Source organism: Camelus bactrianus, chromosome 13 (genome assembly GCF_048773025.1).
Source record: "Camelus bactrianus isolate YW-2024 breed Bactrian camel chromosome 13, ASM4877302v1, whole genome shotgun sequence".
NCBI lineage: Eukaryota > Metazoa > Chordata > Mammalia > Artiodactyla > Camelidae > Camelus > Camelus bactrianus.
This window is the reverse complement of record NC_133551.1, coordinates 63,157,952-63,177,790: the sequence shown is the minus strand read 5'-3', so window position 1 is coordinate 63,177,790 and position 19,839 is coordinate 63,157,952. Positions and strand designations below refer to the sequence as shown.

The following is a 19,839-nucleotide window of genomic DNA, read 5'->3' as shown; positions in this document are numbered from 1 at the left end:
AGCATGGTAAATGACAGTCCCACAGGCACCATGACAGTTCTGAGGCTAACCATAAAAGGTCAAAAAGTGGGTGGTGGCCCAATTCCTGGGAATCCCTGCCCCTTCCCCAAAGTAGTTGGAATAATCCTCCCATTTGTTAGCATAAGAAATAAACAAGCCCATAAAAACGAATCCCCACACCTCGTGGCTGCTCTCCCTCCTGAGTAAGATGGCCACACTCTATGGAGTGTGTATCTACTTTCACTAAACTAAACACCCAAGCCCCACACCCCTACACCTCATGGCCTTTCTCTTGCCTTCTGGAACAGCCTGCACGCTGTGGAGTATGTATCTAAATAAATCTACCTTTACTCAAAAAAAGAAAAAAGAAGAAAGGGCTAGGGAACGATGTGTATGAAGGCATGACATACTGAATGATGAAACCCAAGCAAAGGAAGAAGTGTCCCACTTGTGTCCCACAGCCTGGAGTGCCCACAGGTGGCAGAGCCTGAGGTACAGACAGCTGAGGGCGCCCAGAGCTGCTCCTGCCTGGGCCCAAATCACGGGAGCAAGTGGCGGCGGCTGCTGCCTGCAGAGGATCCTGTGCAACAGCCCTGGTCACAGAGCCAAGAGCCTCAGAAACCACCTCTCCAGGGTGCTCTGGTCAGCATAAGTTTTAAGCCACTGATTTCCAGTCACTGTGAATTCTCAGATTCTCAGGAGGGGAAAGAGGGAGAAAAATCCAGAAATTAATAAACTAAAGTCTACATTTTCCTCTGAGTGCAATTTTGTAAACATGCTTTATTTCCTCTCTCATATATAGACACATCTGCACAACAGATACTGGAATGGTTATGTCATTAAATCTTTAATTACATAAGTGAATTTATAAATCAAAGTGGAGGTTTTCCAGAGCTGCTGGAGTTGGCAGGTGGCCACCACAGCTCAGCCCTCACCCCCCCTTCACCAAATGCCCTCTGCCAGCTGGGGGGGAAAACTCCCCCATACCCCACTGCCCTACAAAGTCAGAGAGTGATGGCCCCAAGAATATGGCAGCATCAAGTTGTGCAGAGTGGCCAGCTGGCAGGCTTCACCCAGAGGTGAGACTTGAAGATCAACCCAAGCCAGGGAACTGGGTTCCCAAGTGCCCTCAGGCATCCAACTACTGGGCCTTTGAGTCCATAGGGAAGGGAGACCTCCAGCTGCCCACGCCTCTCACTTGCACTCAGGTCAGGCAGGGAAGACCTGAGGCCAGGCAGCTCCTGTCCACCTCCTTTCTGCCAGAAGACATCCTTGTGCAGAGCTGGCAGTGAGGTGCCTGCTCCTGTTAATTTCATTCCCATTTCCACAAGTCCATCTGTGAATCATCCACAAGTGTCCCTATTCCCACATAGTCCCCAGGGCTTCTGGGGCTTACAGGAAGGGCTTCTCACAGCTTAGAGGTAGCCTGAGCAACTTTGGAGCTGGTTTTTCTGTTCAGGGCTTGACAGATAAAGGCCCCAGCTTCCAGGAGCTTCTGGAGGTTCACACCCTTTGAGAAACAAGTTAGAGGATGCAGTAAGTCATGACATACCCTCAACACCCAGGGAAACATCAGACAGGACAGAAAACTGTGATACTGGAAAAGTGAAGGTGACGACAACTAGGCTCTTGCCCCTCTGACAATGGGACACCAGCTGCCTGTGAGGTGATCTCCTCTGGCATCTGGGGCTACCCCTCTGCCTGCCTTCAATCTGTGTAATGGTTTGTAGTGCCGCCATCAGGAAAGGGATCTCATTAGTCTTGTAGTCCAACACCAGTCTTGTAGTCCAACACCAGGACTACAAGTCCAACTTGTAGTCTAGCACAGGCCTGGGCCACTGTGGGCAAACACTGCATACTGAAGTCAGGACCACAAGGGAGAGAGAAGTCGGAGTAAAAACAACTAGAAGGGCCATACTGGAAACCTCTGTTCACAACAACAGCTCCTATTTACTAATGCACACTGTGTGCTTAGCTCTGGGCTAAGCATTCTACATTTTCCTACTTACCTTCATAACAACCCTGTGAGACAGGCACAATTATTATTCCCATTTCTTAGGCCCAGAGAGGTGAGGTAATTTGTCAGGTCACACAGCCTGGGAGTGGCAGGACTAAATTTTAAATCTAGTTCTGTCTGATCCCAAAGCACAGATGTATATTGCTTCCAGCCCACACTGAGGACCCTGACAACTCTGGCAGAGCCCTGGAGGGGCTAATTCTACTGCCTTCATTTTACAGAGAACAAAACAAAGTCCAGAGGGAACGGACTCATTTCAGGTCATGGCCTTACCCCTTTCAGGGCTCTTTCCCTGCACCCTGGTGCTTCCTTGAATTGAACTGTCAAACTCATGCTGAGGGCTTGGCCTTCTCATGGCCTCTGTCAAACATACTCTGTTATCTCAAAATGTATGATGAAACAGCCCTAGTCCCTTGGCACCCTCCCCTCTTAACTGCACCAATACCACCACAAAGACCCTGAACAAACCCAGCAGCTTATGTCCTCTGGCTTCAGGCAGACCTCTGGTCATTTCAGGGCTGCCGCCAGCAGGGCACAAGGAAAGCTCACCGTGTGAATGCCCAGGCCGGTCAGCATGTAGACTAGGTCCTCAGTGGCCAAGTTTCCAGACGCCCCTTGTGCATAGGGACAGCCTCCAAGTCCTGCCACAGAAGAGTCCACGACACTCACTCCCATCTGGAAACAAGGATGGTGAAACATGGCTGTCACTGTGGGGACCAGAGCCTACAAAGCCGGTTCTTGTAAACCTATCATCTGCTGCCTAAAATTTCACTGAGAGTTAATCATTCCTTTGGCTTATGACGCTGTTGAAGTGAAAATCCCACTGAAAGAGACAGTGTTTCTCTTTTTAGTTTTGAAGCAGTGTGAGTCTTTTTGGCTACACTGTTTCCTCTGCCAGGAATACTATCCTCCTTCCTTTCATGGCTGATTCCTCACCTTCTTCTTCTCAGCCTAAAAGCCACCTCCTCAGAGGGGCCCCTTCCAATTACCAACCCAAACTCTCCCACTGCTGAGGCTTCCCGCTACAGTTGTTTACTTTGCTCATTTACCCACTCCCATCCCCCACCACAGGCCTCTAACCCCACGGGGCCTATCCCATTGTCCTAGGTCACTGGCTCCCACTTCCTAGATGACTGTTTCACTTTCCCCTCTCTCCTTAAACCTCAACTCTGAGAAAATAGACCCAGAATGTAACAGAATCATCTGGCTTAAAGACATGAGCCTCTCAAGGTAACCTGAGAGCTAAAAAGAGGGAAAAGGGTGGGCAGGATGGCTCCAGCTAACATTCAGACAACAGGCCAGACTTAGACGAACACTGCTGCAAGGTAGCCTGTGGTCAGACACTCTAAACTTTCTTTCTAAGGGGCTGCTGGGCCATGGGACCCCCCGTTCTGGGCCAGCCCACAGAAGCAAACCTCAAGGGAAACCCAATCTGAGGTCTTAGTCCAATCTTTGGGGAACAGCAGTAAAGGCTCTCCCTCTGAGTGAACTCTGCCTCCCTCCCTACTTCCCACCTGCTCCCCCCACCCCACACACAGGCACAGGCACATGCACACTCACAGCCCCGCGTGCTACCTAGGGGCCAGGACACCTGCGTCCTCCCTTACACCTTAGTCTTGCCATGCAGTGCTGCCTGGTCATCTTTCTGCTTCCCCTTTTCAACTGCTTAACTTCTTCATGCCCTTCAAGGCTCACTCAGGCCTCCTCTGGTGAGTCCTCTCTGACCTCCCCTGCTGGGATGGAGGCCTTCTCAGCCTGTGCTTCCTCCCTTAATGGCATTTGTCATAACGCATTAGGATTATCATTTAACTCTTGACTGTCTCCCTAACAGACCAGATGCAGACACTTTCAGGGCAGGGTCACATGTCTGTGTCCATCATAGCCAGCCTGGGGACTGACACACAGCTATCGGCCTTCAGCAGAGTGGAATGCTTGCTGAGAGCACAAATGAAACATAGCTGTCCTGCCACCATGCCCTTTGGGAGAATGGACACATGCCCTTATCCTGGGGCATGCCCTGATTACCTGCAGGGCCATCAAGGTGTTGGCTAGGGCCTGGCCGTAGGTGTCATGGCAGTGGACAGCCAGGGCAGCCACTGGCACCTCATGCATGACAGCAGACAGCATATCCCTCATGATCCCAGGGGTGCCCACGCCAATGGTGTCCCCCAGGGAGATCTCGTAGCAGCCCATTGAGTACAACTTCTTGGCGACCTGGGGAAACAAGCAGGCACTTGGAAGACACTAGATTCCTCAAGCCAGGGGTCCTTACCTATGCATAACACCTCCGTGTCTGAAGCACTGAATTCCTATGGGACCACAGGCTCCTTACAACTTTAGGAGTGGGAATGATAATCCTCTTTCTAGTCATTAGGAGACTGGGACGTAAGGGAGCAGAACTGGCCACTGCTACAGGCCCTGGAGCTCCAACCCGTGTTCCCCTCCCACCCAGTTAAAATCTAGTCCTTCACTCACCCCTCTACACACAGTGTCAGACCCAGGTACTGGAATCAGCAGAATTTATTCCTTTCATGTAGCTTTATCCTTGGTAAGACGATGTGTGAAATCATGGGTCTGAAGTGCTAGTGATATATTTTAAAGAGAAGTACATAAAATTTTTAGGAGCCCATTTGTAAACTCCTAAAATCTTTGCAAAACCAGAGCAGTATATGCTCCACCTGAGGAGGTGCTGTCGTACACTGTTCTGTGGGAGAAGGTGGAGGAAGGATGTGGCAGGGCCAGGGATGTAGATGGTACTCAATGATGGCCTGCTGGATAAAGGAGATGGTGACCCCCTCCCCTACTGCCATGGAGCGACAAGGAACCATGGCAGCCTGCGGGGGGTAGAGGGGCAGTGAAAGGAGGCGGCTTTGGAGTGACGTATGCTAAGGTGAAATCCCAGTTCTGCGGCTCACTCGCTGGGGGATCCTGGCAATGGACTTAACTTTGCTGAGCTTCAACTTCTGCTTCGGAAAAATAGTGATCAGCCTCTGTAGGGCTATGGGGAGCACTGGCAGCCAACAGAAGGCTGAGATCCGGACTACAGCCGCCACTCTCAATAAGCAGTTGCTACTGCTACCATTGCTCGTTTCTGGCTGGTGGGTGGGAAGAGCAAGAGGGCTTTGGAGATAAGCAGATGTGGGCTGAGACCTGGTTTCACCATTTACAACCTACATGGCAAGTTAGTTGGTCTCCGTGTCCTCAACTGTAAAATGGAGTAACTATAATAACACCACATTTACAGGGTGGTTTTGAGGACAAAATGACATAAGCTCTTGGTTTGCTCAAACTCAATTCCTGTACTGTGTTCTTCTCAGAGCTGACTGGGTTACTGCTCAGAGGATGTCCAGTGGCCTCTCCAACTACTACAAGGATTCTCACCTCAGTTATCATCTGTCCACTGACCAGGCTAGAAACTGAGTCAGGCTTTCACTCTGGGGTAGAGGGAGGGGCTTCAGAGACTCCATGCCCAGGCAGGGAGGTGGGCCTCCAGGAGCAAGTGCAGGGCTCTGCTCTCAGAGGGGCTTAATGAAGGAGCCTCAAGGAAAGGGTGGCGAGAGCAACCCATGCGCTCAGGGGCAAGCACGGAGCCAGCCCTCACAACCCTCACACCCTAACAAACACACACCTCAGCTACTTTAGCCGGGGAGATCTTCCCTTCATAAGGGCATCCAAGCACACAGGAGATGTACCTGTGGGAAAACAGGGAGGAATGATGTCAATGCCCTGGAACTCTTCAACCAGCAGGGCTGAGGCAGGGTGGCTGTTTGACACATCGCTAGTCAGCCTGCACCCAAACCAGCAGCTGGGCAGGAGGCCAAGGGTGTGGGTGAAAGGCTGATTCAATGATGTGGAGCCAAATGAGGGCAGTGCCGCTCAGTGCCAGGAGGGGGCGGTGCAGCACCGTGGCAGGGAAGGGAAGGGAAGGGACTAACAGGCCTGCAGTTCAGGAAGCTGGGGGTGCACAGTCTCAGGAGAGGCAGCCAGAGAACAGCGCTGGAGGAGAAGCTAGAGAGGGCAACAGGAGCAGCCGCCTGAGGCACACGGGGGAGGGAAAGTAGAACACAGGCCAAGGTGGGGCCCACACACAGAAGAGGACCAAGGATGATGAAATCAAAGCAGGAACAAAAAAGCTGGGCTGGCCTGAGGGCCAAGGGATCAGCTGCTCTGGTGAGTTGCTGGAGGATTCATACACTCATTTATTCAACTGATAATGAGTTGCCCCATAATGTGCCAGGCACTGGAGTACGCAGTGAGCAAGGCTGAAAGGTCCCTACCCTCATGGAGCTTGAAGTTTCAAGTTAGGAAGACAGCCGATAAAAAGGTAATCTAAAAAGTGAAGGAGATAAGCTCAGAAAATGACATGCTATGAAGAAAAGACAAGACAACTGTGACAGAAGCCAGAAGGGGAGGCCCACAGGAGTCAGGATGGTCCAGGAAGACCGCTGTGAAGACCCGGTGCTGGAGCTGAGACTGGGGAGAGCCACGTTCCAGGCAGAGAGAGCCAGTGCAGAGGCCTTGAGATGAAGATTAAGTGTGTTCAAGACACAGGACAAAGAACACAATAGCTGAGGTACAGGCAGAAAGGGGCAAAGAAGGACAACATGAGGTTGAGAGGTGGCCACTGGCCTGATCACAGGGTCTTGCGAGCTAAGGTAAGGAGTCTGGATCTTGGGTGTAGACACTTCTATGCCCACTCACCCCACTGAGGCTGAGGCTCCATTAAAACCTTTTAGAGTCTAGCAAACTACTCTGCATGTTAAGAGGCATAATGAGTATTTGCTGGATAAACAATTTCAGACTCAACCATCTCAGTGTATTTTTCCATTTCAATTCCACCCTCCCTACTCTCCAATCATTGCTGAGCAAGGAAAAGTTAAGAGAAATACTGAGGAAAGAGCACAGGCAGACCCGACACGCCCCTGCTTCCCCATCCAATCATCTGCCCAGCGGTTCCTGTGCACACAGTGGGTGTGCTGGGAGAGGGAGCACACCAGGGACTGACAGAGATGTGGGCCCCGCCCTCAGGGAGAGCAGAGTCCAGTCAGGGCGGCAGGAGGGAGGATTTAACAAGCAGCTAAGTGCTATGTTAGAGGATGTCCAGGGGACTGTGGTAACCCGGAGGAGAGGCACCAACTCCAGCTGAAGGACAGAGAAGGCTTCTTGGAGAAAGTGGACCTGAAGATGAGAAAGTTAGCCTTGACAGGTAGGATGTACAAGGAAGGGGGTTCTGAGTCCACAGAAAGCACGTGTGAAGGCCCAGAGGCAGGAAAGAGCAGGGGCATGTGACAGATGGAAAGAAGTTCCATCCAGTGGGCAGAGGAAGTAGGGCAAGAAGGGAGCAGAGAGCAAAGAGGCTGCAGAGTGGTAGGGGCTGAATCACACAGGGGCTTGTAAACCATGCTGAAAACTCTAGAGTTGACAGGTCACTGAAAGGTTTTTAATCAGGGGGTGATGAGATCAGATGAGATCAACTTCTGAACGAGCATTCTGTCTGCGAGTTGTTGTGTGACCTGACAGCGGACTCTTCATCCTTCCTGAGCCAAATTTGTCATCTGGAAGTGGGGCTAGCACTCTCCTGGCTGGATGATTGTGACGCTACAATCAGATACAGATGGACAACGCCTGGCACTACTGCTATTAAAGATGTGATGCTGGAGACATTTCAGAGGCCTAGAGGATTCTTCAGGCATGTGTGAAGAGTTGGTGGTAGAGCCAGGGTTAAACTGACCTCCACAAACCTGGCTTAGTGTCCTGTCCTGCTAGATTCCTTTGGTGAACCGACCCACAAATTACGTTTGGAGAAAGCACTTGCTTGCATTCCTTCTGACCACGTTTACTTAGGAGAAGATGTCTAGGTGTAGAGCCTGTGCTGCCTGCACTCAGGGTAAGGGGTTTGTGAGGGAGGGTCGCTTGAGTCAGAGCCTGGCCCCATTCCAGAGGGTACTGAGGAAAAGACGGGCAGCACCGATGTGGTCAGACTCACCCCCGCACAGGGATACTGGCTGCCTGAGCTGCCTTCAAGATTTCATAAGACTGCTGCAAACTCTCGTCTATGGAGCAGTTGATGTTCTTCCTGGTGAAGAGCTCAGAGACAGCTCCAAAGATGGCCACTTCCTTGGCTCCAGCAGCAACCTGCCAATAGCCAGATGAATTCCTTTCAGCGTTGTTGTTCTTCAAGGAACACTAACGTAGAGTGGCAAAAACCCTCGTCTTACAGTGATTTTTGTGATATGTGACTCTTCTAGGTTGAATTGTCCTTCCCCAAAAATTATGTTGAAACTAACCCCCAGTATCTCAGATTGTGACCTGATTTGGCAACAGGGTTACTGTAGATGTAATTAGTTACGACGAGGTCATATTGGTCCCGACTCCAATATGATCAGTGCCGTTACAAGATGGCAGCCATGTGAAGACAGACACAGGAGGGCAGGCCAGTGAAGACAGAGGCAGACAGTGGAGTGATGCACCTACAAGCTGAGGAACACAAGGACTGCCAGCTGTCACCAGAAACTAGGAGGGAGACATGGAACAGGTTTTTCCCTGAGTCTCCAGAATGAACCAACCCTACTGACACCTTGATTTCGGACTTCAACCTCCAAAACTGTGGGAGAATCCATCTCTGTTGTTTTAAGCTACCTAGTTTTTGGTATTTTGTAATGGCAGCCCTAGGAGATTAATACCATGAATTATATCTCAATAAAAAAGAAGTCTTGGCCTTCCCCCAAGGACCAACACTGCTGCTGCCATCACCAGCCTGGAAATCAGTCCTAAAAGACACTTTTTGCCTAAATTCAGAATCAATATCTCCAATGATGTTCTCATCTAAAATTATAAGAAAGTTGGCACATACTAGCAATCACCTTTGAACTCTTGTGGAGGCTTGGTTACCTTTCTCTACAGAGGAAACAGGCAGTCACACAAGAGCTAACATTTATTAGGCTCTGTCTTCTACCAGGCTCTTCCTAAGCAATTTATGTGCATTCTATCCTCTGAAATCCTCACAATGTTAGGAACTATCATTAGCCCCATTTTATAGGCAGAACCTGAGACTCAAAGAGGTTTAGCAGCTTGTCAAGATCAGAGAGATGGGAGTGGCAGGGCCAGGACTGCCCCCAGGTCTGTCTGATGGTGCCCATGACCACTGGAGACCAGTCATTCAGATAGATATCCTGAGACAGGGACTGAGGCCCAGGGACAAGACAGGGACCAATGCCTTCAATCTTGTTTAAAGGGCCTCCACCAAAAACAAGTCTTACCGCTGCCTGGTAGCCTTTGAAATTTGGGGTCAGGACAGGGTAGTTGGTGCCAGGAAATTTCCGGATGCCCTTCAAGACTTCAGCATGGTCAGCCATCTGGGAGCCAAAGAACACATCGCCAAGTCACCACCAAAGGCAGACAGAGACCTCAGGTACAGAAAACCTTTTTTTGAGCACAAAATCTCTGTCCTCCAGAATCCTTGGAGAATAAGTCCTTTTGCAGAGCTGAGTCTCCCCAATGCTTTTACTATTTGTTTGACTCCAGAAGGCTCCTTGGCATGCATGAGATCCCCAATTTCTCCATATGGTTAATACTGTCAGCTCTACGGAAGCAGTGACAGTGGTAATGATACTTTCAGACATTTACTCAGAACGTGCTCACAGCCCAGCACTGAGCTCAGCTCTCTGTCTTCTAACCCTCAGCTAGGACAGGATCTTTCCTCCCAGTTGACTGTCTCTGTGAAGCAAGAGTTGTCAGTCTTTCCCTTTTACAAACGCAGAAGCCATACCTCTAGACAGGACTAGAGATTCTAGACTTCTACAGTCAGAAGAGATGTGAAATGTTTTCCTGAAACTGGGGATGGGGAGGCCTCATCAGGCTCACCAAGCAAGCCAGGGCAGAGCCAAGACTGAATCCGAGCCTCCTGCCTCCCAGGGCACTTTCTGTTGCTCCACCATGTGACTTAATCACCTGAGACCCCTCAAAGCCAGAGGCCAAGAAACTGACGTTCCTAACTTCTACTTACTTCTAGGGCAAATGCAAAACTTTACATCCCTTTCATCTGAGAAATGCTCAAGGACTGGGGCTCACCTGAGGAACCCACTTGGGAGACACAAAGCTGGTGGCTTCTATAACAGGGAGTCCTGCTTCAGAAAGCATGTCTATCAACTTGATTTTTGTTGGAGTAGGTATGATATTCTGCAATGGAGAGAGAAAAATACCAGGGAAGACAGGTCAGCCAAGGTAGGAATAAAATGGTCTCAGGATGCAGCCTGTCTGTTCAAAGCTTTTGCTACGGCAAGCACTTCACTATCTCAACCTTCAAATGCTAACATGAATTCACACCAGCAGGTGCAGTAAAGCTGGTCTTCAAGTTCTACAGATAGTGTTTTGCAATGGAAGCAGTTTCTCACTTGAAAAGGAGTTCATACTTACATGGAAACAATATTTTTCTGTCATACTGGCTTTTAAACTAAATTTGTTACTTTATAACACAATCATAAACAAACTGAGAGCAATGTACCATGGCCTGAAAGGGCAGGGATGACCAACCCTCTGGGTCCAAAGGAGCACACCCTCCCATTTTCTAGCTCTCAGCTGGCAGAGGAGATCATCCTCACATGTTCAGTCTGGGGCTTCTTTCTTTCCCTCCCCCACCATGTCTAGTTGCTTACCAGATTCTATAGATTCCTATATCCAAATCTGCTGTCATTATCCTGTATGCATTATGGCATGGTCTCACTCTACCAAATCACCCCACACAGGAATCCTTCTAAAACACAGCCTCCAGTATCTGCTCAAAAGCCTTTCATGGCTCCCAAGTACTTACAGGCTTAGGTTAAAAATCTAAAAACTCCAAGCCCTTCTTGCCAGGACCTTCTATTCCTAATTTCTCTCTCACTGCTTTAATTTAATCCATTTCACAACTTTTTTTTTTTTTTTTTTTTTTTTTTTTTTTTTTTTTACGAGGGGGAGGTAACTAGGTTTACTTATTTATTTACTTTTTTGTTGGAGGTACTGGGGATTGAACCCAGGACCTTGTGCATGGTAGGCACGTGCTCGATCACTGAGCTACACCCTCCTCCCAACAAGTAATTTCTGAGAGCCCTTCATGTTCCAGGGGTTGTGCTAGGTACTATAGGTACAGTGGTGAACAGAACAGACAAGATCCTGCCCTCCGGGACCTTACAGCTTACGGTTTCCAACAAACGCTCACTATTAAAGCTAGGCTGATTATACTTTAAAAAAATAAAAAAGAAAAAGGTTTTCTTATTGTAAAAAAATTAATACATGATTATTTCAGAAAAATATATGTAAAACAAAAGAAAACCACCCTTAAAACCTCCCAGAGATAATACTATTAACACCCCAATATGTAACTTTCTAGATCTGTGCAGCCCAATACATTAGGCACTAGCCATATGTGATTATTTAAATGTAACTAAAATTACATTAAAAATTCAATTCCCCAGCCACACCAGCCACATTTCAAGTGCTATATAGCCACATGTGTCTAATGGCTACTGTATGCGACAGCTCAAGTCTGGAACATTTCTGACTTCACAAAAAGTTCTACTGGACAGCAGGGGAGATACCCCCACACATATATAAGCTTTTTTGTTTCATATGCAAAAGTATAAGATATATATATATATACTATTTATATATATTTACTATTTTATAATCTGCTTAAGTCACTTAATATACTCCTAAATTATTAATAGCTTCATAATATTCCATTTTATGTAGTTATTAATGTATCTGATCTAATGTTCCTTATACTGAACATTTAGGTTGTTTCCAACTGTCCTGCTGTTACAATAGGGTTGTAAGGAGCATCTCCAAGGCTAAATCTTTGCATGTGACCTTCATGTCTTCCTTTGGACAAATCCCCTCATATGGAATTGCTGGATCAAAGGCATGCCCTCACCTTCCCTCTGCACTCCTGCAACACCCCAAAGGGCCTTGGGATGGACCTGGGGACACACTACTTGTGACACCACCATCTTGGATGACTGAACTGGCACAGATGCCTGGCCTCCCCAACTTGGCCCTAAGTCAGGCAGAGTGAGCATATCTTGCATAGCTTTGTACCCATCACATGGAACTCTCAAGGCCTGAAAAAAACTTTTTTGGTTGATTTCCATTTTTACCTTTTCATTTTGTAGTCCGTCTCGAGGACAAACTTCCACAATTTTCACCCGCTTTGGGAAAGTACCCCCAGATGAGATGCTGACCTTTGATTTAAAAGAGGAAACAAAAAGTAACAGGAAGAGACTGTCACAATTCTCCAGGGGGACAAATCTAAAAAATGCATCCATCACATTAATACTGAGATATGAAGTAATATTTCTCACACTTTAATCCACATTTGGTCTGTTTCAGAATTAAGAACAAAAAGAATATTTCACTTAGAAACAGGAAGGAGTAAGAGATTCCCGCACCCAGTGCAGAGCCATTTCCAACTCTTCTGAAGTCCAGACCCATTTCCAGCTGCCTGACATTTGAGCACTTAGGTTGTTTTTTACACAAACCTATTTGTACCTCTCAAACTTAGAAGTCCTCAAACAGAACTGTTTAATTTCTCCTAAAGCCCAGTCTGACTTCACTCTATCTCAGAAAAAAACATCACATGCATCCTGTTGCTTAAGCCAGAAACCTGACTCATCCCCTTCCCCAACTCACCTTGGTCTGTAAGATTTGCATCATTTGACTCCTGCCTATTGGTGAATTTATTACTTATTTCTACTGTTCCACACCCACCCCACTGATGGGTCACTATACTCCAGACCCACCAGCCTTTCTCCCACAGCAGGGCCTCAGTGCTTGCAGTTCCCTCTGCCCCCAACTGCTCTCCACTTGGCTCTTCCCACATCTGACTCCACTTTTCAGTCATGAAAGGTGTGTGAAGCTGCCAATTCCTTCACCCTCATTGTTTTCTATTTCAGGAGTACAATTACTTCCTTGAGAGCCCTGCAAATAATGCCTGCCCAGTGTTTCCCCCAGTAGAACATAAGCTCTATGAGAGACTTTGTCTTGACCTCCACTTCATCACACTGTTTGCCCCTGTGCTTGGCACAAAGAAGGCTCTCATTAAAAAGTTATTAAAACAACAAATAAATGCATGAAGGGCATAGCTTCCCCAGAGGAGGGCAATTACTGAGTGTGGTGAGGCATAGTCTTGGACTTTTTGGGGTTGAGGGGAGTGGAGGAGGCTTCTGTTCTGTTACAATCGCAGGCTGGGTGATGACAAGGAGTCAGTCTGGGAGGAAATGAAACCTTCAGCAGTTGACATTTTAAATAAAGGCCCTCAGTCTCCTCTATATGAAGTCTGCCCTATACAAAGTCCTCTGTATAAAATCTTCCTCTTCATCACCAAGTAACATGAGGCTTCCCCCACCCCTTTCCTCTATTCTTAATACTACTTAATACTCTTCAAATTAACTTCATTTTTACCAAATTTAATCTGGATAAACATACTGCAATGGGACAAGGGGAGAGGTGTACTGGGAATCTGCTAAGGACCCCAAATTCCTAAAACCCTTAAGGAAGGAAATATTCCTGGCTATGAATCAGCTAGAACTTAAGACAACTCACCTGAACTGGCCTTGCTTTTAGCCAGCAAAGTTTCCTAGAGACTAAAGTGATGAGCCACTGAATGTCACGAAGTCAACAGGCTAGTTTGGAAGGTCCCTGAAAGTTGAATCTCCCTCCAGCAGGGATGTTCAGCCTCTGCTGGTACATTACCCTAAAAGGATCCCAATGGAATGTAAGCTCCATGAGGCAGGGACTTTGTTTTATTAATTGCTATATTTTGAAGGCCCTGGGACCTAATACGGGCTCAGTAAATAATTGTTGAATGCTTTTGAAAGAACGTGAAACCTGTTCCCAAGTTCCTTTTATTAGAAACTCAATTCCACTTCCTTCCCCATAAGAACTCTTCATATACTAACAACAAAACAATTCACACTTACTAAGCATTTACCATTTGCCAGGCACTTATAAGTTCCTTTTGCATATTAATCCATATCATTCTCTTAATAACCTTGCTAGGTAGGAACTATTATAATTCCCATTTTACTGTAAGAAATCTGAAGCCCAAGGAAATTACGTAACTTTCCCAAAGTCACATGCTTTGCTAGTCACTGAGCCAGTATCTGGACCCGACAATGTGGATCTAGAGCACACGTTCTTAACCCCTACGCCACAATGCCTCTGCCACCTGTTGTTCCCTCTAGTCTTCTCTTGGTAAATAAATTCATTTCCCCCATAAAGTTCTGCCTAGAAATAATCCCCTCTTACCACACAAAACCTGGACCACAGCCTCCTGAGCTTTGGTGTACCTATATCGACAGCTAATACTGACTAAAGCCCACTGCTAACTTCACACGTCAGCACCTCATTTAGTCCATAGTGACAGGGACTATCACTATCCCAACTCCACAGAGGAAGAAACAGCCTCAGAAAGACCCAAAATCACACAGCCAGGAAGTGAGGAAGCTGGACTTTACTGTCTAGTTCTGACAGCAAGTCTATGCCTGTAACCCTATGGAGGGCCCACCATGACCATCTCATTACACCATCTCATTTAATTTCCTTAACATTTCAGGTTGGAATTACCAGCTTTATTTTGCACATGAGCAACTGGTGGGGGACAGCGGCCTAGTAGACACTGAAATGGTTTTCTGAGAGAGGCCCACTGCCAAGATAGTGTAATTTTTAACTGCTGCACAGTTTTAACTCCTCTAAACTCTAAGGCAACAACTGATACATCACTTTCTAAGAGCCAGAACAATGTCAAATGCTTTACTTACACTTTCTTTAATCTCCAAACCAACCCTGAGGTAATGTTTTTCCATGTTAAAGATCAAGAAAACTGGGGTTTAGAGACCTGTCACTCAGCCTAGAAAGTGTCTTCAGAACCACTGTGACACCACGGCTTGAGCTTTAATCTACACAACGTATTCAACCCTTTATATAACTCGGTCTCCTACACTTTCCCTCCACTCTCTGAGGGCGGGGGAGAGGGGGGAAAATATCAGGATCGCACAGGCCCAAAGTACAATTCCAAGGGAATTACACCTCGCGTCCCACGCGATTCAAGTCCCGCTCAGAACGCTAGGGCAGCTCGCCAAGCGTCTGCAAACGCAACAAGAGCTGGAAGTGGAGGCGGAGGGAAGGGGATGACTTTACTTTTTCCACTCGGAACCGGCAGGGTATTCGTGATTTTCACTTATGAGGAGCTTGATCAGGGCAGAGGCTCAATGAGAGGGAGAAAAGTGCCAAGGTCACCGGGAAGAGCCTTGGCTAGGGAACTAGGACACCTGGGATGGCGTCGCAGGTCTCCAGGACACGGGCAAGTCTCTCTCTGTCTCTGGGCCTCAGTTTCCCCATGACCCTCAAGGGATCTGAGCGGCACAGAGAAGATTCAAGGCTCCAAGTCCCTCCTGACTCTCGCCTGAAAAGCTGTCTGGCTTCGCCTCTCAGAGAGCAGCCGCTACGGGCCAAGCCCCCGACCCAGACCGTCATGGTGCCTTCAGGACCGCCCCTGGGCAGGCCGAGGCACTTACAGCCGGGAGGGACGCCAAGCCCACCAGTCTCCGCAGCAGCGCCTTCCTCACTGTCGCCATCTTGGCCCAGCTTTCTCCGCAGCGGCGCAGCGGCGTCCCACGTGACCGCCGAGCGTTGGGTAGGCATGGCCCAGCCTATGGGGCGGGGCCTCCAGGACGGACGCGGTGACGCCATATGCTGGCTCCGCCCCCAGCCCGTCTGCGTTTTTCTTCCGTCTGGCCAGTTGTTTGTTAATCACTTTTCCCGAGCGTCTTCTGTGTGCCAGGTCGAGGCGCTGGGACGGTAAAGATGAACAAAAATTAACCAAAGAGGCGCTGGGACTGTAAAGGTGAACAAAAATTAACCAAAGTCTCTGACTTCATGATTTGTAGTCTGGGTGATGTGGTAAGAAATATGAACAATCACATATACAGTTATGTAATTACCTTTCGCAATAAGATGAAGCATTACTATTTACCACGCACTGTTCTGAGTTATTTGCACATATTAGCTCATTCATCACGATCTTCAGGACTCAATGCAGACAGTCTACTCCAGAGAGAGAAGCATCCTTTAATTTCATACCTTGAAGAATGAGTAAGATTTAACGAAGTAAAGATACAATAAAAGCTTTCCAGACAGAAAGCATAACACATGCAGAAGCCCCAAGGCAAAGAAACTGAATGCTTAGACCAGTGTTTTTTAAAATATATGTTGTACCACATTGGTCATAATATCAATTTAGTGGGTACTTTTAAAAAGAAATAGACAGGAAAGTATCAGAGTGCATTGTATAAGTGAAGGTAAGTACTGCTTTGCAAAACTTTTGTTTGTTATTATATAACAAACTAGGTTGCACTGTAAAATAAATTTCTTACTGTAGGCTGCAATTAGAAATGTTTGAAAACATTGCTTTAGAAATATGGAAAGGCCAGAAAGACTGGAGAGCAGGGAAGGAGTTAGAAGGGGTCTTCCCACTAAGATGGGAGAAATTGGTAGGGACTGTACCACGGGGCTTTGGAGAACACATTAACAGCTATCATAATAGCAATGCATTTGAAGGATTTTAAGCAGGAAGATATGATCAACTTTGCATTTTGCAAATAGTCACTGTGGCTGTTGGGTGGGTGAATATCCAATGAGTGCAATTGTTATGGAAATGACAGGCCAGCCAAGAAACAAGCACCACTCGGAGGGTTGGAGTACTCAGATTTATTGCGCAGGCGGGCTCAGAGGGGCTTCTGCTCCGAAGCTCTGAGCACCTCCAAGACGTGCACATGAGGTTTTATAGGGTTAATTACAAGTATGGGTCTATTAGCCAATAAGGCTCAAACAACAAAAAGCAAGGAATCAGTACACTGGAGCTTATCAATTTGGAACAGATCACGTTACTGACACTTGTTGAACTTGGATTTACGAGTTAGCTTGTTAGCCAAGTAAACTGACACTAAACTTCAGATTTACGAGTTAGCCCAGCAGAACTTAGATCAGTAAACTGACACTTACCACACTTAGATTTATGACTTAGCTTGTTAGCCCAGCTGGGCTTTTCCTTCACACAATGAACTGACATTCTCAGAGTGGCAGAGAAGGCACTGTCCCTGCTTTCAAGGGGCTCAGATTTTATCTAGGGAGAGAACAAGACATGGTAAGTGTTCTGTTATGCTTCCACAGCACCAAAAATTTCCTCTATTGTAACAGACCACTGCTCACAGAATTCTTAAACCTGCAGCTAGAGGGCTGAACTTGACCCCCAAATACTAGCCTGGTGTTTATAATAAATATGGGTTTCAAGACCTGTACACTGAAAATTACAAACCACTGCTGAAATTAAAGGAGACATAAATAAACGGAAAGACATCTGTTTCATGAATTGGAAAACTTAATATTGTTAAGATGTCAGTACTACCCAAAAGTGATTGTAGCTACAGAGTCACTGCAATCCCTTTTTGCAATCCTGGTGACGGTTTTTGCAGAAATAGAAAAAAACATCCTGGGGGGAGGGTATAGCTGAGTGGTAAAGCATGTGCTTAACATGCATGAGGTCCTGAGTTCAATCCCCAGTACCTCCATTAAAAAAAATTAATCCTGTGTGTTTAATTGTTTACCATTTACTTTCCTTCACAAAGACAGGAACATTATTTGCATTGTTCACTGCTGTATCCCAACTGTATAGAACAAAACCTCACACCCAGTAGATGCTCAATCAATATTTGTGGAATAAAAATGAATGAATAAATGAATGAGGTGACTTTGATTTCTTAAAAAAAAAAATCCTGAAATTTATACAGAATCTCAACTCAACCCTGAATAGCCAACATGATCTTTAAAAAAAGAACAAAGTTGGAGGACTCACATTTCCTGATTTCAAAACTTACTCTATTAATTAAAACAGTGTGGTACTGGCATAAAGGAAGCCTTAGACCAACAGATGGGAATAGAAAACTCAGAAATAAGCCCTTGCATATGTGGTCAAATAATTTTTAACAAGAATGCTAAGACTATTCAATGGGGAAAGAAAATTCTTTTCAAAAAATGGTGCTGGGAAAATTGGATATCCACGTGCAAAAGAATGAAATTGCACCCTTACGTGATGCCATATACAAAATTAATTCAAAATGGATTCAAAGACTTTTTAACTGGTTGTTCACTGTGATGTCCACAATGCCAGGTACATGGCTGGCACTAAGTAAATATTTACTGTAAGAGTAATACGAGCAAATGTATGGAAGTCTGCCCGGGGCCACCCTCAGTTGGAAACTTATTTTAATTCAAGATGTGAGAAAAAGAACAACTGGAAAACTCCTATTAAGTAGAATGAAGACAAAATAAGGGTAGAAATTTGAATGACATAGGAAAAAAGTTACAAATGAGAGAGGATAATCCAATTAAAAAAGAAAAAAGAAAACTGGCTCTTTGAGACTAATAAAATTGACAACATTGTGTGACCACATTGATCACACCCAAAAAAGACATGAATAAAACAAGAGGACAGAATTAAAGACACTGCACTGTTTAATATACAAATGTATGGACAATAAATCCGAAAACTTTGAAGTGGATTTCCTAAAATATTATAACTTTAGAAAGTGGCTCAAAAAATAAAAGACACTTTACATCCACTAGGATGGCTATAATCAAAAAGACAGATAAGTGTTGGTGAGGATGTGGAAAAATTGGACCCTTCATACATGACTAGTGGGAATGTAAAAGGTGCAGCTGCTGTGGAAAACAGTTTGGCACTTCCTTAAAAAGTTAAAAATAAAATTACCATATGATCCAGCAACTCCACTCCTAGGTATACACCCAAGAGGACTGAAAAGCAGGAACTCAAAGAGATAATTTTTACATCAATGTTTATAGCAGCATTATTCATAATATCCCAAAGGTGTAAACAATTCAAATGTCCATCAACTAATAAATGAACAAAATATGTACAACAGTATTGCATCTCATGTACATATATATGTACAATGCAATATTATTCAGCCTTAAAAAGAAATGAAATTTTGATACATGCTATAATATGAATAAATTTTAAAAGTATTATGCTAAGTGAAACAAACCAGACACAAAGGAGAAATACTGTATGATTCTACTTATATGAAATATCTACAATAAGCAAATTCAAAGAGACAGAAGATTAGAGATTACCATGGCTGGAGGGTGAGAGGAATGGGGAATTATTGCTTAAAGTTTATAGTTTATGTTTCAGGGTAATACAAATTTTAGAAATAAGTAGTGTTGATGGTTGCACAACATTGTTAAGTACTCAATGCCCCTGAATTGTACACTTAAAATGCTCAAAATGACAAATTTTATGTTATATATATTTGATCACTAGAAAAAGTTAAACAAAGAGCTACCATGTGACTCAATAATTTCACTCTATATACTCAAGAGAAATAAAAATGTATGCCCACACGAAAACTTATACACAAATGTTTATATCAGCCTCATTCATAATTAGCTGAAAAGTGGAAGGAATCCAAATGTCCAAATGATCAATAGATAAACAAAATGGGGTGCTATGTCCATACAATGCAGTTATCCAGCCATAAAGAAAGAAAGTACTGATACACGTTACAACACGGATCAACCCTGAAAAAATAATGCTAAGTGAAAGAAGCCTGGCACAAAAACTCACATAGCATATGATTCCATTTGTATGAGATACCTAGAATAGGCAAATTCAGAGACAGAAAGTACATTGGTTGGGGGGAGGGTATAGCTCAGTGGCAGAGTGCCTGCTTAGCATGCAGAAGGTCCTGAGTTCAATCCCCAGTACCTCC

General features: G+C 45.8%; 1 protein-coding gene and 1 non-coding gene across 3 annotated transcripts; both read right to left on the bottom strand.

The window, feature by feature from the left end:
• Nucleotides 1-760: 760 nt before the first annotated feature.
• HMGCL (3-hydroxy-3-methylglutaryl-CoA lyase) lies at nucleotides 761-15,723 on the bottom strand. 2 transcript variants are annotated; one of them, XM_010957359.3, is made up of 9 exons: nucleotides 15,568-15,722; nucleotides 12,151-12,234; nucleotides 10,088-10,195; nucleotides 9,277-9,372; nucleotides 8,004-8,152; nucleotides 5,646-5,709; nucleotides 4,043-4,231; nucleotides 2,567-2,692; nucleotides 761-1,510 (listed from the first exon to the last, which is right to left on the bottom strand). In XM_010957359.3, the coding sequence occupies exons 1-9, from the start codon at nucleotides 15,625-15,627 to the stop codon at nucleotides 1,409-1,411; spliced, it is 978 nt and encodes a 325-aa protein (XP_010955661.1). In that variant the 5' UTR covers nucleotides 15,628-15,722; the 3' UTR covers nucleotides 761-1,408. The 2 variants fall into 2 exon arrangements, with proteins under 2 accessions (XP_010955661.1, XP_045374388.1); XM_045518432.2 differs by lacking the exon at nucleotides 4,043-4,231 and having other exon boundaries at nucleotides 15,568-15,723.
• On the bottom strand, nucleotides 11,007-11,079 carry TRNAG-ACC (transfer RNA glycine (anticodon ACC)). Its single transcript has one exon. It is a non-coding gene; the product is annotated as a tRNA-Gly (tRNA).
• Nucleotides 15,724-19,839: the final 4,116 nt, after the last annotated feature.